The sequence below is a fragment of the Petaurus breviceps genome, unplaced genomic scaffold (assembly GCF_028583685.1).
Source record: "Petaurus breviceps papuanus isolate PSGF00001 unplaced genomic scaffold, PetGlider_PUasm1.0 118, whole genome shotgun sequence".
NCBI classification, from domain to species: domain Eukaryota; kingdom Metazoa; phylum Chordata; class Mammalia; order Diprotodontia; family Petauridae; genus Petaurus; species Petaurus breviceps.
Window position 1 is genome coordinate 23,663,330 of NW_027185616.1, and position 27,782 is coordinate 23,691,111.

Here is a 27,782-nt window from a genome sequence, read left to right on the forward strand (position 1 = left end):
GCATCTAATCCAACCTCCTAATCTTGCGGATGACAAAAATATGGCTCAGAAGATTAAATTGGGAGGTTACAATTGGGTGGCTAAAGGACTTCCCTAAGGTCATACATATAGGTGGGATTTGAACCATCCTTTGTCTCAAGGGCCAATCCTGTTCCCATTCTACTATGGAGTTAGAGCTTAATGAATTCTGTGGCAAAGATCTTTTCACTAGGGGGAGTGACTCATAAATAAGGAGAAACATTACAAAAAATAAGGAATCGGGCTAAAAAAAATTCCACGTTTCAAATTGAGCATCGATTTCATACCTCTGACTTTGACCTCGTATTTGTTGCACTCAGGACAAGGAAGAAGGGTAAATTCCTCTGTCTGGTACATTGAGTAGTCTGTGCTTGCAACCACAATCTGGTCTCCAGGTTTCCAGCTGCTGGCATCATCCACAAGATGTAGCTTTATTCCATCTATGGCCTCTACCTGGAAACCTGAAAGGGATACCCCTAAAGAAATAAAAAGCAAATTTTAAATGTATATTAGCATGGAACTCTACTTCCTAAAATCACATGTCCACCACTTGTTCAACACCTGAATTTAAGACAAAGTCACTTCAGCAAGTTATTCTTTAATGTACTTTTACATTAAAAAATACATATTTTTGTACATTATAGTGATATATGTTTCATATTCTTCTACTAGTGTACCCTCTCTGATGGCAGGAACCATAATTGATGTCTCTCCTAATACCCAACACAGTGTTCTGAACACAAAGTATCTCATAAATGTTTGCTGAATTAAGTATATGACGTGTGAGGACCCCCCAAATCCTTGCTATTCTTCAAAGATGACACCTTCAATTCCCCTCTGAAAATTAGAATATTATCATCTTAAGATCTAGTGTGAATGCACCAAAGCTAAGAAGTAAACTCCCTACTACAGAAAAAACAAAATAAATGAGATGCCAATTCCAATCGGCAAAGATCGTTTCTTAACCCAGAATTCCCTATCTCAATGAAATGATAGGCCTGGTATTATTAATCATTATTACTATCAACATCACCACCATTTTAATTTTCTGATTTAAAATGTGCTAAACATTTTATTTGGAGCCCCATGACAAACCTGTGAGGCAAGTTCCACAAGTATTATTAGCCCTGTTTTACAGATGAGAAGACTGAGTCTCAGAGAACTACATGATTTGCCCAAGAACACTCAGCTAGTAAGTGTCAGAGGCAGGATTTGAAATCGGGTCTTTTTAACTCCAAGTCCAACACATTTATTATGATTATCCAGCATAGCACAGAAGAATATACAGAATAACTAACATACAGTATTCCGGAACAACTTTTTTTCTTCTTCATAGATTTCTGAAGATATGAATTCAATGTTTCATAGCCTTACCTGGTAATAATGTAATTTGCTCTCTGTAAAGAACTTTAAAGTTTGCAAAGTAACTTTTTTGCTTTTGGAGGGGGGAAGGCAAGGCGATTGGGGTGAAGTGACAAAGTATTTTTTAAATACATTATCTCATTTGATCTTTGCAATCGGCCCATGAAGCCAATATTTCAGGTGCCTGTTTCCTTGTACTCTTTAAAACTAAAGTTTCCTGAATGGATGATAAAATTCCTATAGGAATTTAAATTTCAAGACACAAATTAAGACTGTGGTATAAAAATATGAATAAACTCTTCCAGTTGAAACTGTCAAAAGCTTCTAGATCTTGCGTTTGTTGTCTAGATCAGAATCCAAATGGAGTGAGAAATGCCATGTAATCTCAAGGAAGTGTGATTCATGAATATTGTCAATGCATATTCATCTCTGTTCTGGTAAATGACAATAAGCTGATGTCCTAGGAAGAGGATTCCTGTCAGAGAGGATGGGTAAACAGGCGGGATTCTGAGCAGCTGGAGCTATGGAAATCATTTCACATGCTGTGAAAGCTACAGATTTCTTAGGCCCAAAAGGAACTATCTTGGTTCAATGTAGTATTGTGAACTTTGAGATGTAATCCCTCTAGCCAAGTATTTCCTTATCTGTCTGCCTCATTGAATGGCTACAGAAGGAACAAGAAAAAATTCAAAATATTTCCTATCAGCCATACAACATGTATCTGAGACCAAGGGACTGGGTTCCAAGACAGATTTTTTTTTTTGCCTCAGAGTCAAACCCAACCTGGTGATTGAGAAGGTTGAAAATAAATCCCATATTAATAATAATCACTGATATTTAATATTCAGATTATGTAGGAAAAGTTGTAGGAAAATAAATAGAAAAAATACTAGGGAAAAAAGTAGGAAGAATACTCCCTAATCACTCCAAGCTGAGCAGCATGTAGGTCCTTTCAAATGACTTTGACGGTCATAGGATTTAGGGTTCATAGGATTAAAATGGAGCTTAGAAATTATCTAATTGGGGGGCAGCCAGGTAGCACAGCGAGTAAGAGCACCGGCCCCAGAGTTGGGATGATCTGGGATCGAATCCGGACTGAGACACTTAGCACCCACCCAGAAACACCTGGCCGTGTAACCTTGAGCAAGTTACTTAACCCTAATTGCTTATAAAAAAAAATTATCTAATTGGACCCTTTCATTATATTCATGAGGAAACTAAGACTTACAAAGGGGAAGTGACTTCCCCAATTACAAAGTGCTATTTATAGCTACTAAGTAGCAGGACTAGAATTCAAACCCAACATTCTTTAAATTATACTATGATTGAACTAGAATGGTCATGTACATTTTTAGATACCTAGTTGTGGTAGGGAAAGATGAAAAGTTGTCCAGTGTAGACTGAGGAGAGGGAGGAGTTAGGAAGGGGCAGGGAACAGGGAAAACTGATTGAGTTATCATTCATCATTCAGCAGTTTCTCAACCTTCGGCCTTTAGGAGAAAACCCTGCCAGGAACTATCTCCTATTGCCCCCCACCCCGCTCCCCTTCCCTACCCCCCCTCCCCAGCAAAGGAAGGAAGGCAGGAAATAAGAGTTCATTCTCCCTGTTTCCTGAATAGAATTTCCACCTCTTTCAGAAAATAAGAGTCATGGAGTATGTTGAAAACAAAACAACACTCTATAATAGATGATGCTTCGACAAACAGAAGGCTTCCAGCACAACTAGGGTTTAAAATCTCTTTGGACTTGACATAGCAAGACTGTGACCCACAGAAAGGATCAGGTGAATTGTGCTTTTAAGGCATGACTATATTCAATTAGGCAAGATGGGGAGGAGGAAAATCCCAGGTTTAATTCTAGGCAATCAAATGAATGTAGATAAAGTGCTCAGAAGATAAGAGATAGTTGCTTTAGCTAGAATATAAAATGCATTCCAGGGACAAGTGATAGTATATGAATATTAAGGAATATTTTTGTGCCATAATAAATAATAAAAGGGATCATTTCAGAGAAACCTGGGCAGACTCATTTGAATTTATCCAGAGTAAAGTGAGCAAAACCAGAAGAATGGTTTGTACAATAAAGGAAGTTGGGGTGGGGAATTTCAAGGGCTAATGAATAGGAAATAGGACTGGAAGAGTCGGGATGCACCAAAGTGCAGAAAGCCATGAAGACCAGATAAGAGAGTCTGAACATAACGTGAAAGGCAAAAAGGAAGCAGTAAAGATTTTTGAGCAGAATAGCAATATCTACATGAATGGATGAATTGGAAGGTATAGAAAGTGCAAGCAGAAGTATCCATTGGGAAACTCTTATTTTGATCTATGAGTCTGCTAATGTAGGCAGTGACACTGAAAAGAGTGGGGAAGGGAGAGATGCAAGAGGTATCATAAGTAAGCAGATGGTTTCATGAATTATTTTAAGTCAAAAGAATTCATCTTATAACTTTCTAGTGATAAACCTCTTCATGGTTAGTTAGGTTAGTTGTCCAGGAACAGATTCAACAAACCATCAGGTACTGTATAGAAGTCTTTCCCAATTAGGAGGACCTGACATGTTTTTATTCCACTGGTATGATCTGAAAAGACCCAGGGTCACCTTCCCATCACCATCAGATGTCCTAATAGGCCTTTAGAGGAAGAAATTAATCACTAGGCTGGTAAGAATGTGGTTAGAAGGGGCAGCTAGGTGGTGCAGTGAGTAGAGCACCAGCCCTGAAGTCAGGAGGACCTGAGTTCAAATTCAGCCTCAGGACACTTAACTCTTACTAGCCATGTGACCTTGGGCAAGTCACTTAACCCGAATTGCCCTCCAAAAAGCAAAAAAAAAAAAGAAAAAAAGAATATGGTTAGAGTTTAATATCCCACCACACAAATGTGTATGTGTACACAATACACAGTTAAGTGCAACATTTGCAGACATATTTACATATTATTTGTGTACCGTCTATTATACACCACCATCTATCCTGGGTACACAAGTGTTTTTGATGGGTACAGGCCTAGGAGACATTTTGAACTCCAGAATAAAATCTTGCTATCAATAAAGATTTCCAAAGAGTTAGTTATCTACTACAATGGGGGTGAGAGACATATTCTCATACTGAAAGGTCAGATTGGCTCCATTCCTCCTACAATGTGGACCTCTCCTCAGATTCTACTGCATTCAATGTATTTGGTTTTTCAGGGTGAAAAGATCCCAAGTGATCATGGCTTTCCTGACACCATTCAATGCTAGGCTTCTCTGGCATAAATTTTCTACCCTAAAAACTTCTCTCATTCTATGAATGGTGAAAGTCAACACTGGGTTTCAAGTAATTAAAAAAAAAAGAAATGCACCATCTGTCACAAGAGTGGCCAATATCTCATAAGAGTGTGAGTTGTACTTTCCTACCTTCATTCCATTCACTATAAGCTGTCACAGCGAATTTCTGACCATCAACTGTGAAAAATTCTCTTTGGGCAAGAGCCTTCCCTCCACTGCTGTGATTCTCATAATTCCTCACTGATTCATTGCAAGAGGCACTTCCACCACCAATGACAGCAACCAAAGCCCAAGCTTGCCTGGGAAGTAAAAAAAAAAAAGTTAAAATAGAATGCTGTAGATTAAGAAACAAGAGGTTAAGTGCACTTTCCACCATCATTAATATTAGTACAATGAACTCCCACCACCATCACAACCTTTTTATCATAATATACTCAACCCATCCAAGGCAGAGTAGAATCACAGACTGAGCTCAGACCTGGATTCAAGTCTCATCCCTGACAAATACTGGCTATGTGACCTCAGTGACCCCAAGCAATGCCCTAAGGCTATAAATTCCAGAAGAGTTGTTGATCTGCATTGGTAGAGAAAGTTTCTTCACCAAAGAGGTGACTCCATCAATGAAATCATAGGCCCAATGTTTTAAGCCGTCATAAGTAAAGAAGTGGAAAATAAAGTAGATGTCCACCTTTTACAGGAAGCCTTCCCTAATCCCCCTTAATTAATCCCAGTGCTTTCCTCTTTTAATTATTCCTATTTGTCCTGTATGTAGCTTGTTCTGTATCTGTTTGCATGTTGTCTCCCCCATTAGACTATAAGTTCCTTGAAAGTAAGGACTGTCTTTTGCCTCTTTGTATAACTCCATTGTATAGCACAGTGGCTGGAATATGGTAAGTAATTATATAATTTAATATATTATATATTAATTACATACATATTCAATTATATATTAATATATTATATAATAATACATAAATATATTAATAATATAAATTATATAATAACTAAATTGAACTGGGAAAAAACTAAGCAAATTGTGGTACATGATTGTAATTGAATATTATTGTGCTTTAAAAAATGAATAATGTGGGGCAGCTAGGTGGCACAGTGAATAAAAGTACCAGCCCTGGAGTCAGGAGGACCTAAGTTCAAATCTGGCCTCAGATACTTAATTAACACTTACTAGCTGTGTGACTTTGGGCAAGTCACTTAACCCCAATTGCCCTGCCTTCCCCCCTCAAAAAAAAAAGACAAGAATGTAGACTGAACATAAAAAAGTATGGAAAGACTTACATGAACTGATGCAAAGTGAAGTAAGCTCAGCAAGGAAAATAATATACATAATAACTACAAGGCAAATTGTAAAAATCACCATCACGAAACAATTGAATGTTGTGAAATTGTAAAGAATAAACTTGTCTGCAAAGAAGAGGATATGAAAAAAACCCTCCTACACTTCTTTGCAGATGGCAGTGTGCACAGATTTGGAACACTAAATATGTTATCAGATTTTTTTTCTTTATGTTAATTTTATCTTTAAAAACTTCCTCTTTTTCTTTCTTTTTAAAAAGTATTCTTTATTATAAGGGATGGTTTTCTGAGAAGGAGAAGGGCCACACATATATATGCATGCATATACATATATATTATATATATGTATGTATTTTTTAAACCCACATATACATACATCCACCACCCATGTCTCTGTCCAAATGCCTTTGGGTTTATAATTCCAGACCATAACCAAAGAAACAAAGATGAAAAAAGGAAAGGTATACTCCTTTGCAGAGTTGTTTGCCTAGGCAGACAACAGGTAAAATAATCTTGACTGGTTCTTTAGTTAATCATTTTCTCCCCTTCTCAAAACATATCCAATAATATCACACACACACACACACACACACACATAACTTGGCAATAAATCACGTTCTTTTCTTTCAAAAATAATAAATTAATCTTTCACTAGAATTACTTGTAATAGTGATTTTTCAATTATTTTTAGACATCTCAAAAGAAGTCAGAGGCTTCTCTAATCGCGGTCCTGTTTCTATTCCTTGTATTTACTCTGCACATGTTTGCATATGCTGCTTTCTTTGAGAAAACATAAGATCCTTGAGAACAAGGGCTTTTCATTTTTGTTGTTTTCTCAGCCCCTAGCCTAGTGTCTGGCACCTTTAGAAATAGGGATTAGATCAATATTTCACTGACATAATAAACCGTAAGATGAGAAAACTCCCTCTACCCATGTAGGTCTTCAAATTATAATCTTAAAGAATTGCCTAGAGAAAGGAGAGGTTTAGTAACTTGCCCAGGGTCACACAACCAAGTATGTGTCGGGAAGGACCTGAACCCAATTCTTTCTGATTTAGAAGCTGACACTCCAGCCATTATGCCAGGCTGCCTCTCACCTGGAAACTGGCAGGGACTTAACAGATTCTTGAGTATTGACCAATTCATTCCTAGATTTGTTAGCAAAAGGATTTTCAAACAGCCCACACTGCAAGTTTATTTCATAAGGGGCTTGTTTTAACTTGTCTCAGGACTGAGCTGTATTTTGGTGATTCTTTCTGGCATAGAACAGAAACCTTAACAGTCCCAGTCAAATATGGGGGACAGTTTAGGGGGAGAAAGGTTGTCACTCTATCAAACTACTGGTTTCAGGAATGCAAAGAAAAATCTCCAACTTCATTCTTTAAAAAAAAAAAAAAAGCTAAAACAATTCATACCAGGCAGACACTCTCTCCACTGATGAAAGTTAAGTCAAAGCAACTAAGCACGCACTTTCAAAAATTCCAGACAACCACCCCCTGGATTAGCTCTGCTGCCTGATGATGTCTCACACTTCTATTTCTATCCTTTGATACAAGAGAAAAACTCTTTTGAAGGGTGTATGCAATTAATGCCTCCTGTTTGTGAAGGAAGCAGCAAAAATCTTTCATTTATTTACCAAAATTGCCTCCAGCAATTATATGACAATGTTCTATTCTACCGATGTTATCTCCCCCTTCCTCCCACTCCCCTCCTCCATTTGAGGAAAATGTCACTGGACTAGAACATTATCTTCAAAGGGGGCGCGTGTTTATGTATGTAGGAGATAATGTCAAAGGAATGGAATACTGGCATGGGATCACAACTGGCATCCTGCTTCATCAACCCAGTGTGATTATGGGGAGGGGGATAGGGAAAGCATGTAAACCTTGTGAGGAGCCAAAGGGAGCTTGGGAACATAGACCTAGAACTGGAAGGTACCTCAGAGGGCAACCCCCTCATTTTACAGATGAAGAAACTGAGGCCCAGAGAGATCAAATGGCTTGCCCAAGACCACACACCATGACAGATAGCATCAGGGATAGGGTTTGAGTCTAAGGCAATGCAAGAATTTCAATCAAGTTGTTTAATCACAAGATTGACAAATGATCCCATTTTGGAAACCAGAAGTAGATCATAGATTTTATTTGGGGGGCTAGGGGTGGGAGGAACGGCAGGCAATCCTAGTTAAGTGACTTGCCTAGGGTCACATAGGTATTAAGTGTCTGAGGTCAGATTTGAACTCAGGTCCTCCTGACTCCAGGGCTGGTGCTCTATTCACTGCACCACCTAGCTGCCCCTAGATTTTTAAATAACTTATCAATCAATTAAGGTTTATTGAGCATTTACTAGTTGCCAAGCACTGTACTAAGAGGGAGACAAAGAAAAAAAAACAAAAATAATTCCTGCCCTCAAGGAGCCTAAATATAAGTAGTCATCAGCAGTAGTAGCTTTACATCACAATACATGAAAATATAAGGATTGTTTGTCTAACATACAGAAGTATTTATATGTTTTGTATGCTTATAGATGACATCATTTTCCCCCTGATTTCGCACCACTTATTGTCCATTTTGCCTTTTCTAAGACTTTTGTAGCTGATTCCAGCACACCAAGAGAACCTCACAGGAAAGGAAAATTGGCCCATTTCAGCACTTTGATTTCCCATTGCTGTCCAGTTGCTAGTTTCCAAAGCAGAACATTTCCTGAACCTAGTAAGAAAGTTCCTGGGAGATTTACCCCTAGCCACTTTTCTAAGCAATTATTGAGGTCAGTTCTGCCTAAAAAAATCTGTGTTCTTTCCCCTCTGAACCGGGCCTCCTCTCCAATTTCTGCTTTCCTAACACTTTCTACCTCAAATACCTCAGAGTTTCAAGGAGTTGAGCCAATCACCTGGCTCTGGTTTGTTTGATATAAAGTAGGATCCAAATGTAGACGACAAAAACAAAAAAAGTTTTATACATACATGTCTCAGATCCTCTTTTTTACAAATACTTTATTACTTTCCAAACTAACTTCCAGTTTACCTAGAAACTTAGACTTGACCTTTTAACTCACATTCTACTCCAAATTACTTGGAACAGCTTAAACTAAGGAGGTGTAAAAAGAGGAAGCGTCCCTATGCTCAAAAATAAATTCTTTCAATAAAGTCTTTCCAATGCTGCTGCTGCTGCTGCTACCAGCTAGCCAGCTAGCTAGAATCTATATGATGCTTTAAGGCGTTTGCAAAGCAAAAGTGACAACACTTGCAAGACTCTTTACAAACATTATCTCATTATATTCTCACAACTTTAGGAGGTAGGTGTTATCATTATACCTGTTTTACTGAGGAGGAAACTGACATAGGTTAAGTGACTAGTTCACAGTCATACAACCAGTAAGTATTTGAGGATGGATTTGAACTCAGGGCTTATCCTGACTCCAAGACCATGGCTCTATACATTGTACTGCAATCCTTTATTTTAATGGAATTTTGGATAGTAAGCCTCTGGTATACCAATGATGTTGGTAGGAACTCTACAAGTCAAAAATCAGATTTGTATGTCAAATCTACTCTGGTAAAGACAATAAAGGGCCCAATGTGGAGTATTAAATCTGGAGGCCCTCTAATTCAACTTCCTAATTATACAGATAAGAAAACTGTTGGGGCAGCTAGGTGCCGCAATAAATAAAGCACCAGCCCTGGAGTCAGGAGGACCCTAGTTCAAATCCAGCCTCAGACACGTGACAAATTTACCATCTGTGTGACCTTGGGCAAGTCACTTACCCCCCAATTGCCCTGCCTTCCCTTCTCCAAAAAGATTAAAAAAAAGAAAGGAAAGAAGGAAGGGAGGAAGGAAGAAAGGAAGAAAGGTAGAAAGAAAGAAGGAAAGGAAGGAAGGAAGGAAGGAAGGAAGGAAGGAAGGAAGGAAGGAAGGAAGGAAGGAAGGAAGGACGGAAGAAAGAAAGCCATGGCTTAGAGAGGTTAAATGATTGCCATGGTCACACAGCTAGTATAAGGTAGGATTTGAACCTGGGTTCTCTGACTCCAGATCTAGTGCCCTTTTGCTGTTGTCATTCAGTCATTTTCAGTTGTGTCTAATTCTTTGTGACTTTATTTGGGGTTTTCTTGGTAAAGATACTGGAGTGGTTTGCCATTTCCTTCTCCAGTTCATTTTACAGATGAGGAAACTGAGTCAAACAAGATTAAGTGACTTCCCAGGGTCACACAACTAGTATGTGTGTGAGGCCAGATTTGAACTAAAAAAGATAAGCCTTCCTGACTTCGGGCCCAGAGCTCTACCCACTAAACCACCACAAAGCTCTAAATCCTTTTTTCCCACTCCTGTCGTTTCATGGGAACAGCTTCTATGTAACATGGCACTAGAACTAGAAAAAAAAAAATAAGAGAACCAGGTTGCTTTTACCTGTAACTCAATCCTTTTATCAGCTTACTTCCCAGAAGATTTTGGATGGTCAGAATAGTTTCATCTAGGAGGCTTTTGACAGCTGAATCTCCAACAGCAATAGCAACAATTCGGCCAACATCCTGGGCTTTTAAAAACTCCTGAAGTCGCCTGCTTTCATTTTGGTACTCATGGGTATCAAACCTATCAATCACCAAAACTTCAGCAGTGTCTTGGTCAATGACCCTCACGTTGAGACCTCGGTTAAAGGACTTTTCAAAAGTATAGGAACCAAAGGTCAGCCCTGAGGAACGCAGAGTCTTTGCTAAGAGTGTCCATGATGTTTTCCAAGACCCATGCAACTCCAACGTCCCACCAGCTTCCACACCAATAAATTTTTTGCCAAATATTGGCATACTGTCACCTTCATTCGATTTGCCAAATAAAACAATGGTCGCTTTGGATTTATAGCGGCATTTTTCTGCTCCAATATGAAGCGCTCCACCATCCTTGATCAGGATATAACGAGTCCTCAAAGTAATATTTCTGGATCCATCTTTATCATCACCAAAGACAAGTAACCCTGGAAAGGGAAAAGGTGGAGAGAGAGGAGATAAAACACCCTTTGTGAGCTGGCAATTAAAGGTATTTCTGTGAATTCCAAAGAAATAGATTTCATGTTTAGGAAAAAAACGTCTGTTCCATCTTTCTGGCATAGGGGAGACAGTTTATTAAGAAATTTATTTTAGTTTCTAAATGATTCAAAAAGGAAATGGGGGGCAGCTAGGTGGTGCAGTGAATAGAGAGCACTGGCCCTGGGGTCAGGAAGATCTGAGTTCAAAACAGACCTCAAACACTTGATCTTACTAGCTGTGTGTCATTTAACCCCAATTGCCTTGCCTTCCACCCTCCAAAAGAAAAAAAAAATAGGAAATGAACATTTTACACCTGTGGTACACTAAGGTGACTGGGTATATATCATCTCTATTTACTTTGGAGACTACTTGTTTCTTGAACTTCAAAATGCCTATAAATCTGAAGCTCATTTAAATGTAATTTAAAACCTATATGCATTGTGTCATCATTCCCCTTAGGGCTGGGTCTTGTCTTAACCTACCAGTTTCATTATCATCTCTAACAATGGTTGACCTCTGAAATCTTCCCTATGTCTCATAGGCCAGAGTAACTAGTGTATTCCTAAATATCATTCCAATGTACGTTAAGGAATTCCCCATCATTTCTTGGAGAGATGGGGGAGGAGAAGCATAAAAGATTGTGTTAGAGAATCATAAACAAGATTGCTCATCATGATAATTAGTTTTTCATAACAATATTGTTCAGTGTTTGTTTTTGTTTTTCTTACAAGGCAAGGCTCTTTGAGGTCGGAGAGACTGTCTCTGGAAATGACTCTAATGTAAAAATGAAAGGCATCAGTAAAATTTTAATTAAAAAAATTACCTCAGTCTGAGAAATGCCCTCAGCATATTAATCAACACTGACAAATCTATAAGGAGCAAATTGTTGTGGTACGGTTAGCTGCATACCTCCATCCTGGATGACTATGGAGTTCACCATAACATCTGAGTTTAACCGGAGCCAGTCTCCTTTCTTGATAATGACTTGCTTTTCAGGATCAGGTTTCAGATCCCAATTCCTGAGACGAGGGTTTTGATCTGGGCAATTTTCTGCAATAACATTCCACATTAGAATACTGTTAGAAACAGCAAGAGACCAGCATATACTGAGCTAAAAGTCTAACAGCACATTTAATGTCGTTTAATGAATGTCTGTGATAATTGCGATGAAATAGTATCGGAATAATTCAGAGACCTACAATAGAGATAAAAGGACCCCCTCCCACCACCTCACTTAAAGGGTGGCAAATTTAGGGAAGTTAAAGGAAGGAGGGAGATGCAGAAACAACAGGAGAGAGGAAGGAAGGAAGGAAGGAAGGAAGGAAGGAAGGAAGGAAGGAAGGAAGGAAGGAAGGAAGGAAGGAAGGAAGGAAGGAAGGAAGGAAGGAAGGAAGGAAGGAAGGAAGGAAGGGAGAGAGGGAGGGAGGGAGGCAGGGAGGGAGAGAGGGAGGGAGAGGAAGGGGAAAGAGGAAGGGGAAAGGGGAAGGGAAGGAAAAAGGAGAAGGAGAGGGGAGTGGGAAGGAAAAAGGGAAGGAAAGGGGAAAAGAGAAGGGATAGGAAGTGAGAAGAAAAGTAAAGGGAAAGAAGTGGAGAAGGGAAGGGAATGGGGAAAGGAAAAGAAAGAGAAGGGAAAGGAATGGAAAAGGAAAGAGAAGAGGGGATGGGAAAGGGAGGAGAGGGATGAAAAGAGGGAATGAAAGGGAAAGAGGGAAGAGAAAAACAAGGGAGTAGAAAGGAAAATAAAGAGGGAAGGGAAGGGAAGATAATACTTAGTGCTTACTAAAAAACAAGAACTGTGCTATGTTCTGAGGATACAAACAGAAAAGTGAGACAGTCCTGTTCTCAGTGAGTTCACAGCCTAGACAGGAGGAGACAGGCCACATAGGAAGATGCAAATGGCAAGGCATAGTGGTCATTAGGTTTCAGTAGCAGGGCCCCCTTATGCTCCTCTAGTCCAATTCCTTTGTTTCATAGATGAGAAGACTGCAGCCTAGGAAGGCTAAGTGATTTGCCCAGCATCACCCAGATAGTAAATGGCAGACCTGGCATGAGATCCAATCTGTGCACTCTAAACTGGCACTTCTTACTGCATGACACCCTTTATTTCCTCAAGATATAAAAAATGTAATAGCTTTAGTGTCAATATCAGGTTCAAAATCAAAGTAAAACAATTCCTTGCTCTCCTTTCAGCATAAGAATTAAAATATCCAAAAAGTGAATCAAACATAAAACCTCTGCAGGACTTTTATCTTCTTGGTAAAATGGTACCAATATAAAGATAGATGGGCGCCACAGATAGGGGATTCAATTTGCACTAATAACAGACTGAAGTCTCATTAAGGACTTCATCTAAACAAAGTAGACACAATAATAATGACTAATGATAACATTTCGTGTTTATGTAGAACTTTATAATTTTCCATACATACATCTTCTCATTTGATCCTGACAACAATCCTGTAAAGGAGGCAAGGTGAGAACTATTGTCTGTATTTTCTAGTTGAGGAAACTGAGACTCCAAGAGGTTAAGACTTTCTGCAGGTAACAGCTAGAACCAGAATCCTGGTCTCCTGATTCCTAGTCCATTCCTCTTTATGCTATATGTTCTATTATAACTTTCAAAAAATTCTAGATCTTGGTCATGAAAGAAGTATAAATGCAGTATGAATTTGTTTTATTTGTTTTGGTTTGGTTGGGTGCAGACCTGCAATTTTCTCAGTGTGGGGAAATCCAGGGTATGAAAAGTTCCCCCACTGTTACAAATGGCAAATCCCACATAAAAATAGAGGTTTAGGGGCAGCTAGAGCACCGGCCCTGGAGTCAGGAGGACCTGAGATCAAATCCGGCCTCAGACACTTAACACAAAACTAGCTGCGTGAAGTGTGACTTGGGCAAGTCACAATCCCAATTGCCCTACCTTCGCCCTCCAAAAATCAAGAAAATAAAAATTACCAAAAGAGAGGTTTAAAGAGCCGTCTGGGACAATAAGGAGCTTAGTGATGCACCCAAGATCACACAGCCAGTGTGTAGGAGGGAAAACAGGACTGGAAAACGGATCTTCAGACTCCAAGGTCAGTACACTCTGCACTGCCAGATTGAGTATCATGACTAAGATGTGTGAGCTTTCCTGGAATGTTTGCATTTTAATTACAGGAACTTTCAAAGGCAACAGCTTTCAGAATATAAAAACCTTTAAGAATTAAACAAATTAGAATGGTGGAATCTCAGGTACCAGATAAGTCAGTCCATGATAGATAACAAGAGAGATACTTTGAGGGTATCTTGTCACATCAAGTAGGACTCTTCCTGCTTACAAACCCAGCCTTTATAATGAGTTCTATTTTCTAGGAAGTAGTGCTTGAGCCTGTAGTAGAAGGCTTGAGCCTATATGTGTGTATATATATATATATATATACACACACACACACACACACACACATGTATGTGTGTATGTATATGTATACATATGTATATATGTATATATATACATATATATACCTTATATACCTATAAGATCTAGGTATAACTTCAGTGTAATTTTAGACTTCTTAGAAAGATTAAGAAAAGCTCTTAAATTCTGTTCAAACATTCCAGGTCCCTTGAAGCAGATGACTTCCCCAGCAAGTGCCTTTGGGTATGGTATGGAGTTTCCCTGACGGTAGCCATCACTTCAGATTCAAAGAAACACCTGATGGGCCCTATGCAAAGCTGTTCTCAGACCTCCATCTGCTTTCGGAGGGTATAAACTATCCTGCCTGTACCACGCTCTGAGCTCAAATCAAGCAAGATCTTCCAGTATCACTGCTCTGATACCTCTTGGGAGTTTTTATATTTAATTTGTCAAGGAAGGAGCAGATTGGAAAATACAGTTTTGGTGAACATAAAGAAATGTAGGGATTCCATTTCATTTGGGTACTTCTTAAGGTGTTATTTTATATAATATTCTGCAAGTCACTTAAAACCTCTGTTTGCCTCTGATTTCTCATCTATACAATAGGAGTAACGACAATTGCAGCAACAGCAACCAGGGTTGTTGGGAGCATCAAATGAAATAACAATTCTAAAGTGCTTAACACAGTACCTGACCTATAGTAAGCACTATGTCATCATCATCATTGCTAATTATTACTAGATCTATTACTCCTAAGGTACTCAAGTGTCCAAGAACACTGGATATAAGCATTGCAGATAATGTTACATTATAAGCTATTTTAAAATCTTACTATATGGTGTGTGGTTTTTGAATATAAGCAATAGTCTAGTATGAACTGAAAATAGAATTATCAGCATCAGTCAAAAGATGAGAGGCAGACTAGAAGTGCATGCAACATTACCTGAAAAGTATTATTGGCACAAAGTAGGTTGGGATATAGCTAAACAAGTTGGGACACATGAATAAAGTGGAATATTACTCCACTGTAAGAAACTAAGTACATAATGAATACAAAGAATCAGGGGAGGGGTGGCAAGGTGGTGCAGTGAATAGGGAACCGGCCCTGGAGTCAGGAGGACCTGAGTTCAAATGCAGCCTCAGACACTTGACACACTTACTAGCCGTGTGACTTTGGGGAAGTCACTTAACCCCAATTGCCCTCCAAAAAAACAAAAAAAAAGAATCAGGGGAAGACTTAGATGAACTGATGCTAATGGAGCCCAGAATATGACCACAAAAATGTAAATACAAAGAAAAAATGAATATTGCAAAAATACCAAGAATAAAATGGCCCCAAAAAGTGATATGAGAAAATACTTCCTCCCATACTTGTTAGAGGTGAGGCATCTGAAAGTGTAGTATAGTTTTTAATATATTTATTGGTTTGCTGAATTTTTATCTCTTCCTCTTTTTCTTTCTCTCTTTCCTCTTTTAATTCTTTATTGTAAAGGATGGCTCTTTGGAAACAAGTTGGGAAAGGGGATTTGTGTTCACTGAAAATGTATTTTCCAACCTATTTGGAACAGGAGAAAAGAGGAGGCAATGTGGGCAATGTGAAAACAATAATGTCAACAAAAATCCATTTAAGAGAATTATACAGAAAAGAAAAGGTTAAACAAATGCTGAGATTAAGATCTATGATCTGGGGCGGCCAGCAAGTAAGAGCACCAGCTCCAGTGTCAGGATGACCTGGGGATTGAATCCCGGGCTCAGACACTTAACACCCACCCAGAAACACCTGGCCGTGTAACCTTGAGCAAGTTACTTAACCCCAATTGCTTTAAAAAAAAAAAAGAAGAAAAAAAAGAAATGTAAAAGAAAAACTTTTAGGGGTGGCCAGGTGGCTCAGCCAGTAAGAGCACCAGCTCCAGTGTGAGGATGACCTGGGGATCGAATCCTGGGCTCAGACGACACTTAGCACCCACCCAGAAACACCTGGCCGTGTAACCTTGAGCAAGTTACTTAACCCCAATTGTTTAGGGGTGGCCAGGTGGCTCAGCCAGTAAGAGCACCGGCTCCAGTGTCGGGACAACCTGGAGATCGAATCCCTGGCTCAGACACTCAGCACCACACCCAGAAATAACTGGCCGTGTAACCTTGAGCAAGTTACTTAACCCCGATTGCTTAAAAAATTTAAAAAAAAAAAAAAGATCTCTGATCATTTTGAAATTATACCTAAATTTGATAATAATGATGATAATATAATAATATTCAGCTCAACAAAAATAATATAGAGTCAGATAAATATAGTAGATAGAGGACTGGATTTGGAAACAAGAAGGCCTAGGTTCTAAATCCACCTCAGATTCTTACTGGTAGTGGATAGCTTCAACTTCTTTGCCTATAAAATGGAAATAATAAATATATCAGAAGGGCTAAATACAGATTGCTCCTCTCCCAAGTGACCCAAACCAGATTAAAATGAAATCGAAAAATATTCAGCAACATAAATAAAAACACAATAGAACATAGATTTTTTTTTAATTTTCTATTCTTTTTTTTCTCAGATAATGTTAATAGGTCGTTTTCTAAATCAATATGCTAATGACAGGTATCCTTCCATATAGTTTAGTGGCCCTATTTCTGCTTGAGCTTGACACCACTGCCTTATAGGTTTGTTAAGATCTAATGAGATGATAAATGCAGAATAGTTTGCAAATGTTAAAAAAAGGTCAGCTATTATTATTATTGTTGTTGTTGTTGTTATTAGTTCATGTTTATAAAATGTTTCCCACACAATAATTGTGTTATTGCTATACTCATTTTACAACTAAGGAAGCAGAGTCCAGTCACATATAATCCCACTAACACTCCAGATATGAAGAATTCTACAACGAAAGCATATAGAATCATTTAGTGCTAGGAAGGACATTAGCCATTATCCAGTCTGACCCCCTCATTTTATAGACGAATAACTGAAACCAGGAGAGGTTAAGAGACTTTTCTAAGTCTGGCAAATCTGGGATGTGAATTCAGATGCCTTCACTACAAATACAGTGATCTTTACCCCATATTCTGCTACCTCCAGAGCTTAACTCTAAACGTACGAAATTAAGCCAGCTGGCAAACACCTTTCAAGATCTTCTTGCAGGCAACACAAATGTCTTTCGACATCTGCCTTCTGTCAGTACAGTCATAAAGTTATTTCTATTTGAAATGAGTCTCCTTTGGGAGAAGAGGGGAAGTAATCATCAATGACTGAGTTCAATTCAGTTCCTTCCCTTCCTGAATGCTGAAAAATCATCATTGTCTTCCTGGAAATACTGTATATAATGTGTCTCCCAGGAGTAAAACAGAATGCCTCAGGAAGGATGATTAAATATTGTCAGAATCTACAAATTGACTAAGCTCAAGTGTGGTTAGAATTACCGCTTACAAAATAATTTGATTATGTATAAACCGAGCAGAAAATAGAATGGCTTAGAATGTTCAACTAGGACAATAAAAAGGAAAGCAAAGGGACAAGTCTGAGAATAGGAAAGTTTCTAGGCTGGATTTCAGGAAACATTTCATAACAATGAAATCTATTAGACGGTGGAATCGCTTCCCTTAGGAAATGGTAAAAAGCCCCATCACTTGAGTCATTTAAAAACGAGACTAAACCAAACAGCAGAAACTATACTGACTTCAAGAAAAGTCTCCAGGGAAGAGAGGATATGACTCCAACAATTTCTTTCCATATACATTCTGTGAATCAGAAAAGTGAAGGACCACAAAATAGCCTGTGGCTTCACTGAAACATAAAATTGGTCCCTAAGAGAAAGATGATTGTACTCTCAAAGAAAGAAGCTGCTGGACACAAGTAGCTTTAGCAGTATAACTACAGGAGGAAAGTAAAAAAAAAAAAGTTGAAGCTTCTTATTGTAGAGATAGGCAAAATCTAGGGATGGCATTTCTTTTTTTTTTTAAAGCAATCGGGATTAAGTAACTTGCTCAAGGTTACACGGCCAGTTATTTCTGGGTGGGTGCTAAGTATCTGAGCCCGGATTTGATCCAGGTCATCCCAACACTGTAGCCGGTGCTCTTACTCGCTGTGCTACCTAGCCGCCCCACTAGGGATGGCATTTCTATTAGGGGGATCACCACCATCTCCATCTTCCCAGACAACCAGGTTCACAACTTCAAAGTCAGCCTCAACACCTTTCTCTCTATCCCCCCTCCCCCATTATCCAATCAGCTGATAAATCTGGTCATTCTACCTCTATATCCTCTACTCTCCAAGTCAAGTCATGCCAAGTCCAGCTAACATTTATTAAGGTCTTACTATGAGCCAAGCACCGTGCTAAGTGCTGAGGACACAAGCAAAAAGAAAAGCAGTCCCTGACCTCAAGGAGTTTACATTCTAATGAAGAAGAAGGGTATCCTAAAAGTCCTACTACAGTAAAGCTTAAAACAGCACTAAGGCTTTTGGGACACTCTGTATTTTTCCACTCCAAGTCTAGGCATCTTTCAGCTACGTAAAATTATGTTATTGTGAAGGTTGTGGAAAAGTATGAGGCGTAGCCTCTGCCATCACAGGATTTGTAAACTCTCTAGGAAAACAAAAACCACCTTCCAAACGAAATAATCAGAGAACGGTTCAGTTCTAAACTGTGTGGTATTGACTGTGTTCCAGGAATCTAAAGAAGGGAGAAAACCTGTGTGGACATGCACAATTGGAGAGGATTCATAGAAAAAAAATGGACTGAATTGGGCTGAGGAGAGAAAAGAGAATGTTACAGGCCCAGGAAATAGTACAAGCACAGATACAAAGGTAGGAATGAGCCTGGCATGTAAAAGTAACCAGTCTGAAGAATGAAGGGTGTTTGTAAAAAACAAGGTAGCTGAAGTACGTATGGTCTCTTCCAACGCTAACATTCTGTGATTCTGAATTTGTATGGTCCTTTCTAATGTTTACATTCTGTATAGGGTGAAATCAGGTCAAATCACTAAAAGATAGGAAAGAATAATGGAGTGCCATGAAAAACAGGAAGAAGAGTTTGTTTAGACTTGAACCAGTTCACAAGCAGGAGTCATTGTGTGTTGCTGAGCAGGGAAGCGACATTGAGACAACAATATTATAGAAAAATTAGACTTGAAGTAATATACAGGTCAATCTGGACAGGAAAGAGCCAAGAGGGAGGAAATCCTGCCAGAAAGTTGTTTAAGTAATGGGCTAGGGCAGTGACAGCGGGAAGAGAGAATAAACCCATGACAAACAGCAGGAATTATGAGAAATGAAAGGATTAGGCAAGAAATTCCATCCAGAAGATGAAGTAGAGAGGCTCCAAGGCTACCAGAAAGGGAGCCCGGGAAATATATGGGATATTTGGGAAGGGGTGAAATAAAATCAGGTTAGGAAACATGGCAAAAAAGGGCATTTCTTTTAAAATGCCAGTATTTTTTGGCAGTGTCTATACATGACTCTGTACTTGTTAAGGAGAAGGGGGGGAGGGGAAGCAGCAAAGCTTCAAATACAAGTAGGAAAATGAGGAGCATCAGACCCTTGACCTTTTGTTATGCACATCCCATCCCACTGACAATAATGATACCATTTTTAGTCATTGGGAGTAGTACAAAGCTTTTCTCTAATGGGCAAAAATCTGACTCCTCACCCCAAACTTGCATGAATTCAACATTCTTTTCTGTTTCTAAGCACCAAGACTGCCTGAAGCTTATTCCTTTTCTTTCAAAGGATAATATCCTGTTATAATTATATTTCACAAAAAGTACCTTTGGCAGCAGCTTTCATGGCATTCTCTTAACATAAATTTCATGATCACTAAAACATTTCCTGCTTTACCATTTCATTAAGATTTTTTTAATTCCCTAAACTTGCCTCCCACCGAAGAAAGGCAAGCAATTTCTGGAACTTTATAGATAAATACTTAGATGTCATTGACCTTTCTTCTCCTCATCCCATAAAACACCTGCCTTCAAACAGTATCAATGAGCATAGTACATGGCACAAGAATGAAAAAAACATTTACTAAGCATTTACTCTGTGGAACTGTGTTCCATGCTAAGTACCATATGGTGGATACTTAATAATTATTGAAAAAATGACTGGATCTCTCATAGTCTTATAACAGATATAAATGGTAATAAGCTTTATAATCAGTTAGGAAAATGAAAGAAACAAATCATATGAGCACGTATGAGTCATCTGACTCCAGTCAGACTCAAAACTTAAATAGCACCTAGGAAGATATTATCTCTCACCAAAAAATTAGTTGGTGTCTAGCCATCTGCTCTTAATAAGGAAACAGTCATGATTCAGGGAAAGTATTGGGAAAAAAATCAACCAGACAGGTACAACCTGTATATCGACCTGTTGTATAGCATTGATGGCAATAGGTACGTGATTTTTTTTCTTTTTGGCCCAGAGCCATGATTTCACCAGCACTCCTGGTGGGGAAACTCCATCAATTAATATGCTCTTCTGCAACTTCTAGTCTTAGAGATATCTCTGAGATTAAGTGACTTGCCTAGGGTCCCAAAGTCAGCATGTGTCAGAAGCAGAATCAAACCCAGGTCATCCTACCTCTAGACCTATCTCTCTCCTCTATGCACACTGCCTTTCAGGTGAATAACATATATAACACAATAAATATAATTGTAGCGATGCTTAGCCATAAATGTTACAATATACTAGATTTTTCTACTCAAGTCCTGTACTACTTCTGCCAAAATAGAAAATAACTAGCCTATAGACTGTAAATGTGTCATTTGCTAAGAGGAGCATCTGGACATTCTTAACATCTACAGGGAATCCCTACTCTATTTTGACTTTTTGCAACAATTCCTCCTTTGCACATTTCTCCCTTGTCAATGGCGAACCATGGGATTAGTAAAAATACAACATGGTCCTCAGTCCTGTGAAACCCCATCTCCAATTTTTAATGACTACAGCAAGATGGTGGGAAGAAGTTCATCATTTTATAAACCATCTATGAAGATTAACTCAATTGTGAATATTCATTGTGAGATTTTCACCCAACCAATGATGAATTAGTTGCTACACCAGAGAAACTAAACAATATCCATATTCATCTTCTTATTATAAATGAAAGGAGAAGACAAAAAGTTGAACTTAAATGGCATGGTGGTTCATAAGTTCTCCTCACAAAAAAAAGAAAAGAATTGGCATATCTGGTTTTACTGTGTACTCAAAGGCAACAAGAAATCATTTCATGGAATATTTGGTCACCTCTCCTTGCAGTGATCATCAGAGGAATGAACAGACAAACCACTACACAGATGAAGCTCTAGTGTTTCTTGCAGAGGATGAAAGAAGAGACATTTTCTGAACTCAGCAAGATCCTCCAAATAAGTTAACATCTATCTTGATACTCAACAACCTCAATGTTACCATGGGCATGGAGAAGGATTTTAAAAATTACTGGAAAATAAGACTCACAATTAATAAACAAAAGAAATGCCAAACTTCTAGATTACTAAGAAGCCACATTCCCATATGTAATGAATACTTTTATCAAAAAATAAGTAGAGGGGCAGCTAGGTGGTACAGTGAATACAGCACTGGCCCTGGAGTCAGGAGGACCTGAGTTCAAATCCGACCTCAGACACTTAACACAAAAACTAGCTGTGTGACCTTGGGCAAGTTACTTAACCGCAATTGCCCTCCAAAAAAAAAAGCAAAAAATAATTAGAAAGCACTGGACATCATTGTATCAAACATCACTCTCAAAAAATATTAAATCAGCTTTATCCTTACCAGATAGGAAAAGTCTAGCTAACAATATAGTAGTCATTACAGAATCAGCCAAGTATATGCAGTCTAGTTATATTGTGCAAAAGTCATAGTCAACCCCACAACAGAAGAAAGAGAAAGATGAGAAGGTAAAGCCATATATAATTACAACAGCTCCAATCAAATGTAATTAAATAAACTACTATCTTTGAAATAAAGGAAACAGATAAAAGTAAAGACATTAATTCAGATTACCACTATGTCTTAGAGAAGATTAACCAACATAATCCAGTTACCACATCAAGAAGTTAAAAGAACCTAGAAACTGTCTCCACGAAGATGCAATCTACTTATCAAACAGCTATGGCAGCCAAGTATAACACTAGTTTGGAATACAAGTTCATCTAACTAACTTTACAGAGGAAGAGAATGGAAAATTATGAGTAGTATCACCTCACGGATGAGTGAAAAAGCAGAAGACAACGACATAACTGCAGAAAGCACAGCATGATACGAAATCATGAAACTGAAAGGCCAACAAATAGACACAAAATAGAACAGATTTTCAATCATTTTATTGCAATCTACATAGAAATGGTATTTTTGGATGAAGTCTGAGGAATAGCTAGACCTGGTCCAAGCAAATATTAAATAAGAAAGCAAGGCTGAAGCCAGCTTTTCATCTACAATTCATATATCCAACCTAAATCTAACTGAATCATCAATCAAAAGATGGCAAGCAATACATGCCTTCATCTTGATTTTTTTTCCTCTGAGAGAGAGAGAGAGAGAGAGACAGAGAGAGAGAGAGAGAGAGAGAGAGAGAGAGAGAGAGAGAGAGAGAGAGAGAGAGAGAGAGAGAGAGAGAGAGAGAGAGAAAAAGAGAAAAAGAGAAAGAAAAAGAAAAAGAAAAAAAAAGGAAGAAAAGAGAGAGAGAGAGAGAGAGAGAGAGAGAGAGAGAGAATGAGAATCTTACCATCCGGAGCATATTTTGAGGATATTCCTAAAATGACTGCAAGTGCAACAAAAAATGTAAAGCTGGAAATGGCGAAACAAATGAATGTATTTTTGTGTCTCTTCTGCTTTCGCTCTTCTCTCTGTGAGCGCTGCTCCTCTGTAGAGAACGCAAAGGTTGCCTGGGCTTCTTGTCTGACAGAGGTAAATTTGGCTGAAGCTTGGCTCTTTGGTGGGGGTGGTGGGCGCAATGGAACAACCCTTCCTGGAACATAACCTGAAGATCTATGGTTGTTCCCATTCTGAGGCTGTAGGAAAACAGGGGAGTTTCCCCTGGGATCAGTGGCATGCATGATATAATGTCACTGCAGAAGAAAAAAGAAAAATGAATTATAATTCAGCAAGTATTTAAAATCATTTACAGCAGAAAAAAACAATACTGACTATAGTTACTAGTAACTATAATATACTTTTTTAAATTTAAGGCTTATATGTCTTAGAATTTAACAAAACAAATACTCAATATATACTCATAGGGGCGGCCAGGTGGCTCAGCGAGTAAGAGCACGGGCTCCAGTGTAAGGATGACCTGGATCAAATCCAGGCACAGATACTCAGCACCACACCCAGAAATAACTGGCCGTGTAACCTTGAGCAAGTTACTTAACCCCAATTGCTTTAAAAAAAAAAAAAAAATATATATATATATATACATACACACACACTCATAAAAGGTCCCACAGCAAGATAACCATGTATCTTTGTATCCTTTGTTTCAGTGTTTTTTAAAACTTAATAGTCTTGGCTAACCACAGTTAAGTGTTTTTAAGGGTGTCTCTCACTTCTGTGAATCTTTCTTTACAGACAATGTCTTCCACAAGCTATTATAATTCCCCAAAGTCTAGGTCATGGCATGACATAGGGGTGGGGAAGGGGGTATCAAAATATTATGACAGTAACTTAAAATAATTACAAGTAAATGATGTAACAAGAATGTAGTAAATGGTTATGTCAAGAAAATATTCATCTTCTTATTAAGACTAATACCTTATTCTTCAGTACTAAAACCTAATGAAGTCTACATTATTTGTTCCTCTGTAATCGTTGAGATAAACAAACCAGGTCCTCTCCCTTCTTTTCCATTTTCAGCGAGTAGCTAAGAATATGTTAGATGAAATTTTATTCTTAATGTATTAGCCACAAAAAAAAGTGAAATCTATTTTAACCTTGTTACAGTGATTAGGTAGATGAGATGACAAGGCTTTAGCACAGGATTATTTGCAATTTGCTCATCCACTTCTTTGCCTATCTATTTCTCTTTTCTAAATGTCCAGGACTGTGGCACAGCATGGGAGGCACCTGACACCCAATCACTCCTCTCCATGACTGACTGCCTAAACAATGAATGCGGTTTTGGTCCCAGGGGCTGACATTACCAACTTGCTCTGAAGCAAACCAATTAAATAGGCTTAAATAGAATTTCCTGGATTCAACCAATCTCATAACTAAAACGTTACTGGAGGGGGATATAGTTCCACATTTGTTATCTACCTACTGGGATAGTCTGAGTCAGCACATTATCTCAAGGACACTTAGCCGGTCACATATTTTAGGCATCTAAACTGGAGCGTGAAATCTGACCAAAATTATTTAGATAAATGGCAATAATGAAAACAAGAGAAGCTCTCCAGTTTAAGGTGTTTTTGCATATATAGTTGTATATGGCAAGAAACAGAAGAGCAAACAATATAATTCATTTGCCCTATTGGAACAAACAGCAGATTAAAGCACAAAAGACCCTCTATGCTCCTACACAAACAAAGGCAGGACTAGACTAAAGATTCTTGAGTGCCAGGCTCATCAGAGGGGGATTGAAATGGTGACTGTAATCTTCTCTGAAAAGGAGTAGGGAACTTTTGTTTCGAAGGCTGCAATAATCTAATACTTCATTATTTCAGAGTGAGAAAGGTTGTTATTACTGAACAGACTGGAGTACTCTTTTGTTGGAGATAATATATGTCTCCAGATGTACAAACAATAAAGTAAAAGGCAGTGAAAGGAGAAATGGAGTCACCAAGCCACTGATGAATAATTTTTGCCTTGCAACATCACTGAACGGCATCCTAATTGGAAAATTTCACTTGACAACTGTACCAATTAAAACGACGTGCCTTTTTGTCTTTTCTGACATAACAGCATGTTGGTTCCTGCCCACAAGTCTTCTTCAACTCTTACAAACGTTTTCCAACGACTCCATGGATGAAGACCTACACATGTGGCTGTATTCAAGCACTTGAGATTCCAAACAATTGAAGGGAGTTTGTTATTGTTTTTAAAGCTATTATACAGTGGGAAATGGTTTGAAAAAGCATAATATGGTAAAAAAAAAAAATCAGTACTCCTCCTAAATAACAAAGCCATCACTGACCCCACATCTTCCTTATATTAAAATACCACTGACAAAAAAGGCATTATCATACTTTTAAACAGATTTTTCTGAACCTACCAAGGCTCTAGATGTAGGATAACAAAGCCATGATTTGAGATCAGAGCCTAAAGTTCCTGGAATAGAGACTTATTTGAAGTCAGTTACTGTATCTATTGACATTTAAATGTGCTAATTATCCTTCTAATTTCTGTCTACTAGAATTGTGATATCTCATTCCTCTAATAAGTGCTTAGAAATCAGAGAAGCCTGGGAAGTCTTATATAAACTAATGAAACATGAAATAAGCAGAACCAGGAGAATAATGTATAGGATGACTGAAATAATGTAAAGGAAAATAACTTAGAAAAACTACAGATCTCTAACACAGAAACCAGTTGTGACTTTAGGAGGCTGATGAAGTATGCCTCTTGTTAAAAAGATGACAGATTAGAGGTACAGAGTGAGGCATACCTTTTCAGACATAATGTGTTGATTTGTTTTGTTTGACTCTATTTAAGGAGTCATAATGATTCTAAAAATTAAAGAAAAAATTAATAAAACACTAAGGGTCAGCTAGATGGCATAGTGGATAGCATACTGGAGTCAGGAGTTCAAATCTGGCCTCAGACATTTACCCTGAGCAAGTCACTTAGCCCTATTTGCCTCAGTTTCCTCATCTGTAAAATAAGTTGGAAAAGGAAATGGTAAAACACTCCAGTATCTTTGCCAAGAAAATCCCAAATGGGGTCACAGAGTCCAGCAGTACAGAAAAGATTTGAACAATAAAAACGCTGAGAAATAAAAGGAACAGAAAGATCAAAAGGAGATACAAACAAAAGATCAATTGTGTTCAGTACTTTGTTAATTTAATATATACTCTAAAATAAAACCAAACAAACTGAATGTAACAGAAGACCATGGGCTGATTTACAATCCTTTGTTGTTGTTATTTGCATAATGGAGTGTTTGTTGAGGATAATTAAGTCATAAGTAGGATAGGGATAGAGACTGTACCTACGATTTCACTATATAGAGAATACAAGACGAGGAAACTCCCTTTTGCCAATGCAAGTCTATGCATTCTCTGCAACTTGTAGGCCAAGAGATGACAGTTAATTAACTTAGAGGTTAATTGACAGGTAGGATTTGAATCTAGGTCTTCTTAATTCTCAGGCCAGTTCTGTATCTAGTATACCATGCTGCGCAGCTAAGTCCATCATAAGAATTATTTTTTAAGACTCATGAGTACTTAGTGTTTTCATTATGTTATAGGTCAGATCTGACCATGTCACACTCCCTACCTACACTGTATTTGATAAACTCCCAGTTGTTCCTTATCACTTATCTACAGGATTCAATATAAAATTCTCTATTTGGCATTCAAAGCCCTTTACTACCCAGTCCCTTCCTACCATTTCCATCTTCTTACATCTTACTCTCCACCCCACTCCTTTGCAGAGGAACTGCAAGGAAGACAGTCTCACTAGATTACAAAGTATATTAAGGTATATTGTACAATCCAGTAAGACTGGGCTCCTTGTAGTTTGTCACACAAGACACTCGATCTCCAGACTCTAGTCATTTCCACTGGTTGTTCACCATGCCTGGAATACCCTCCCCCTCTTCATCTCTGCCTCATGGCTCACTTAAAGTCCCAACTAAAATCTCATCTTCTACAAGAAGCCTTTCCCAATCTTCCCTTAAAGCTAGTACCTTCCTTCTATTTATTATTTCTAATTTTTCCTGTTTATACCTTGTTTGCACATAGTTATTTTTCATGTTGACTCCCATTAGACATATTCTTTTCCCCCATTATGTATTTTATTCTGAAATTAAGAAATAACATAGTAGAATAAAAAAATTATTGTACATGAAATTGCCAATCCACTACATAAAACTTGCTGTTTCCTTTTAAATATAAAATCAAGTTATCTTGTAATTTTCCTTTTTCCCCCCACTGTCTTAGGAGAAAGAGGCAAAATACCACAAAACAACCTGATAGTCAATCACTTAAAAAAAATACCAAACAGGGTTAGTTCTAAGGTCATTATTTAGACCAATCTGCACATTTTAAATTACATCACCATAATGGTTAGAGGTAAGCCGAAAAATGATGACCGTGAGTAATACAAGATTTGAGTAATGTAAGATTTATAAATCATAAGCAATTCATTTATGCAATATGTATTTTACTAATGTAGGCAGGGAAAGTACATTCAGACATTTTAAAAAGCTTTTCAAACTTTATTGAAACAAAGAATTTTTCTATTTAATTCTTCTAATTTCACTGGCTTTCCAAAAT

The 27,782-nt window shown here is 38.1% G+C and overlaps 1 protein-coding gene across 3 annotated transcripts in view; it reads right to left on the reverse strand.

The window, feature by feature from the left end:
- The window catches only part of CEMIP2 (cell migration inducing hyaluronidase 2), a 106,093-nt gene that overhangs the window by 62,257 nt on the left and 16,054 nt on the right, over positions 1-27,782 (reverse strand). For all 3 annotated transcript variants that reach the window (XM_069087056.1, XM_069087046.1, XM_069087051.1), the window contains 5 exons: positions 23,075-23,417; positions 11,882-12,022; positions 10,359-10,920; positions 4,774-4,943; positions 306-494 (listed from right to left, as the gene is read on the reverse strand). In XM_069087056.1, coding sequence (XP_068943157.1) covers positions 306-494; positions 4,774-4,943; positions 10,359-10,920; positions 11,882-12,022; positions 23,075-23,405 — 1,393 coding nt within the window. In that variant the 5' untranslated portion in view covers positions 23,406-23,417. The remainder of the gene's footprint in view (positions 1-305; positions 495-4,773; positions 4,944-10,358; positions 10,921-11,881; positions 12,023-23,074; positions 23,418-27,782) is intronic.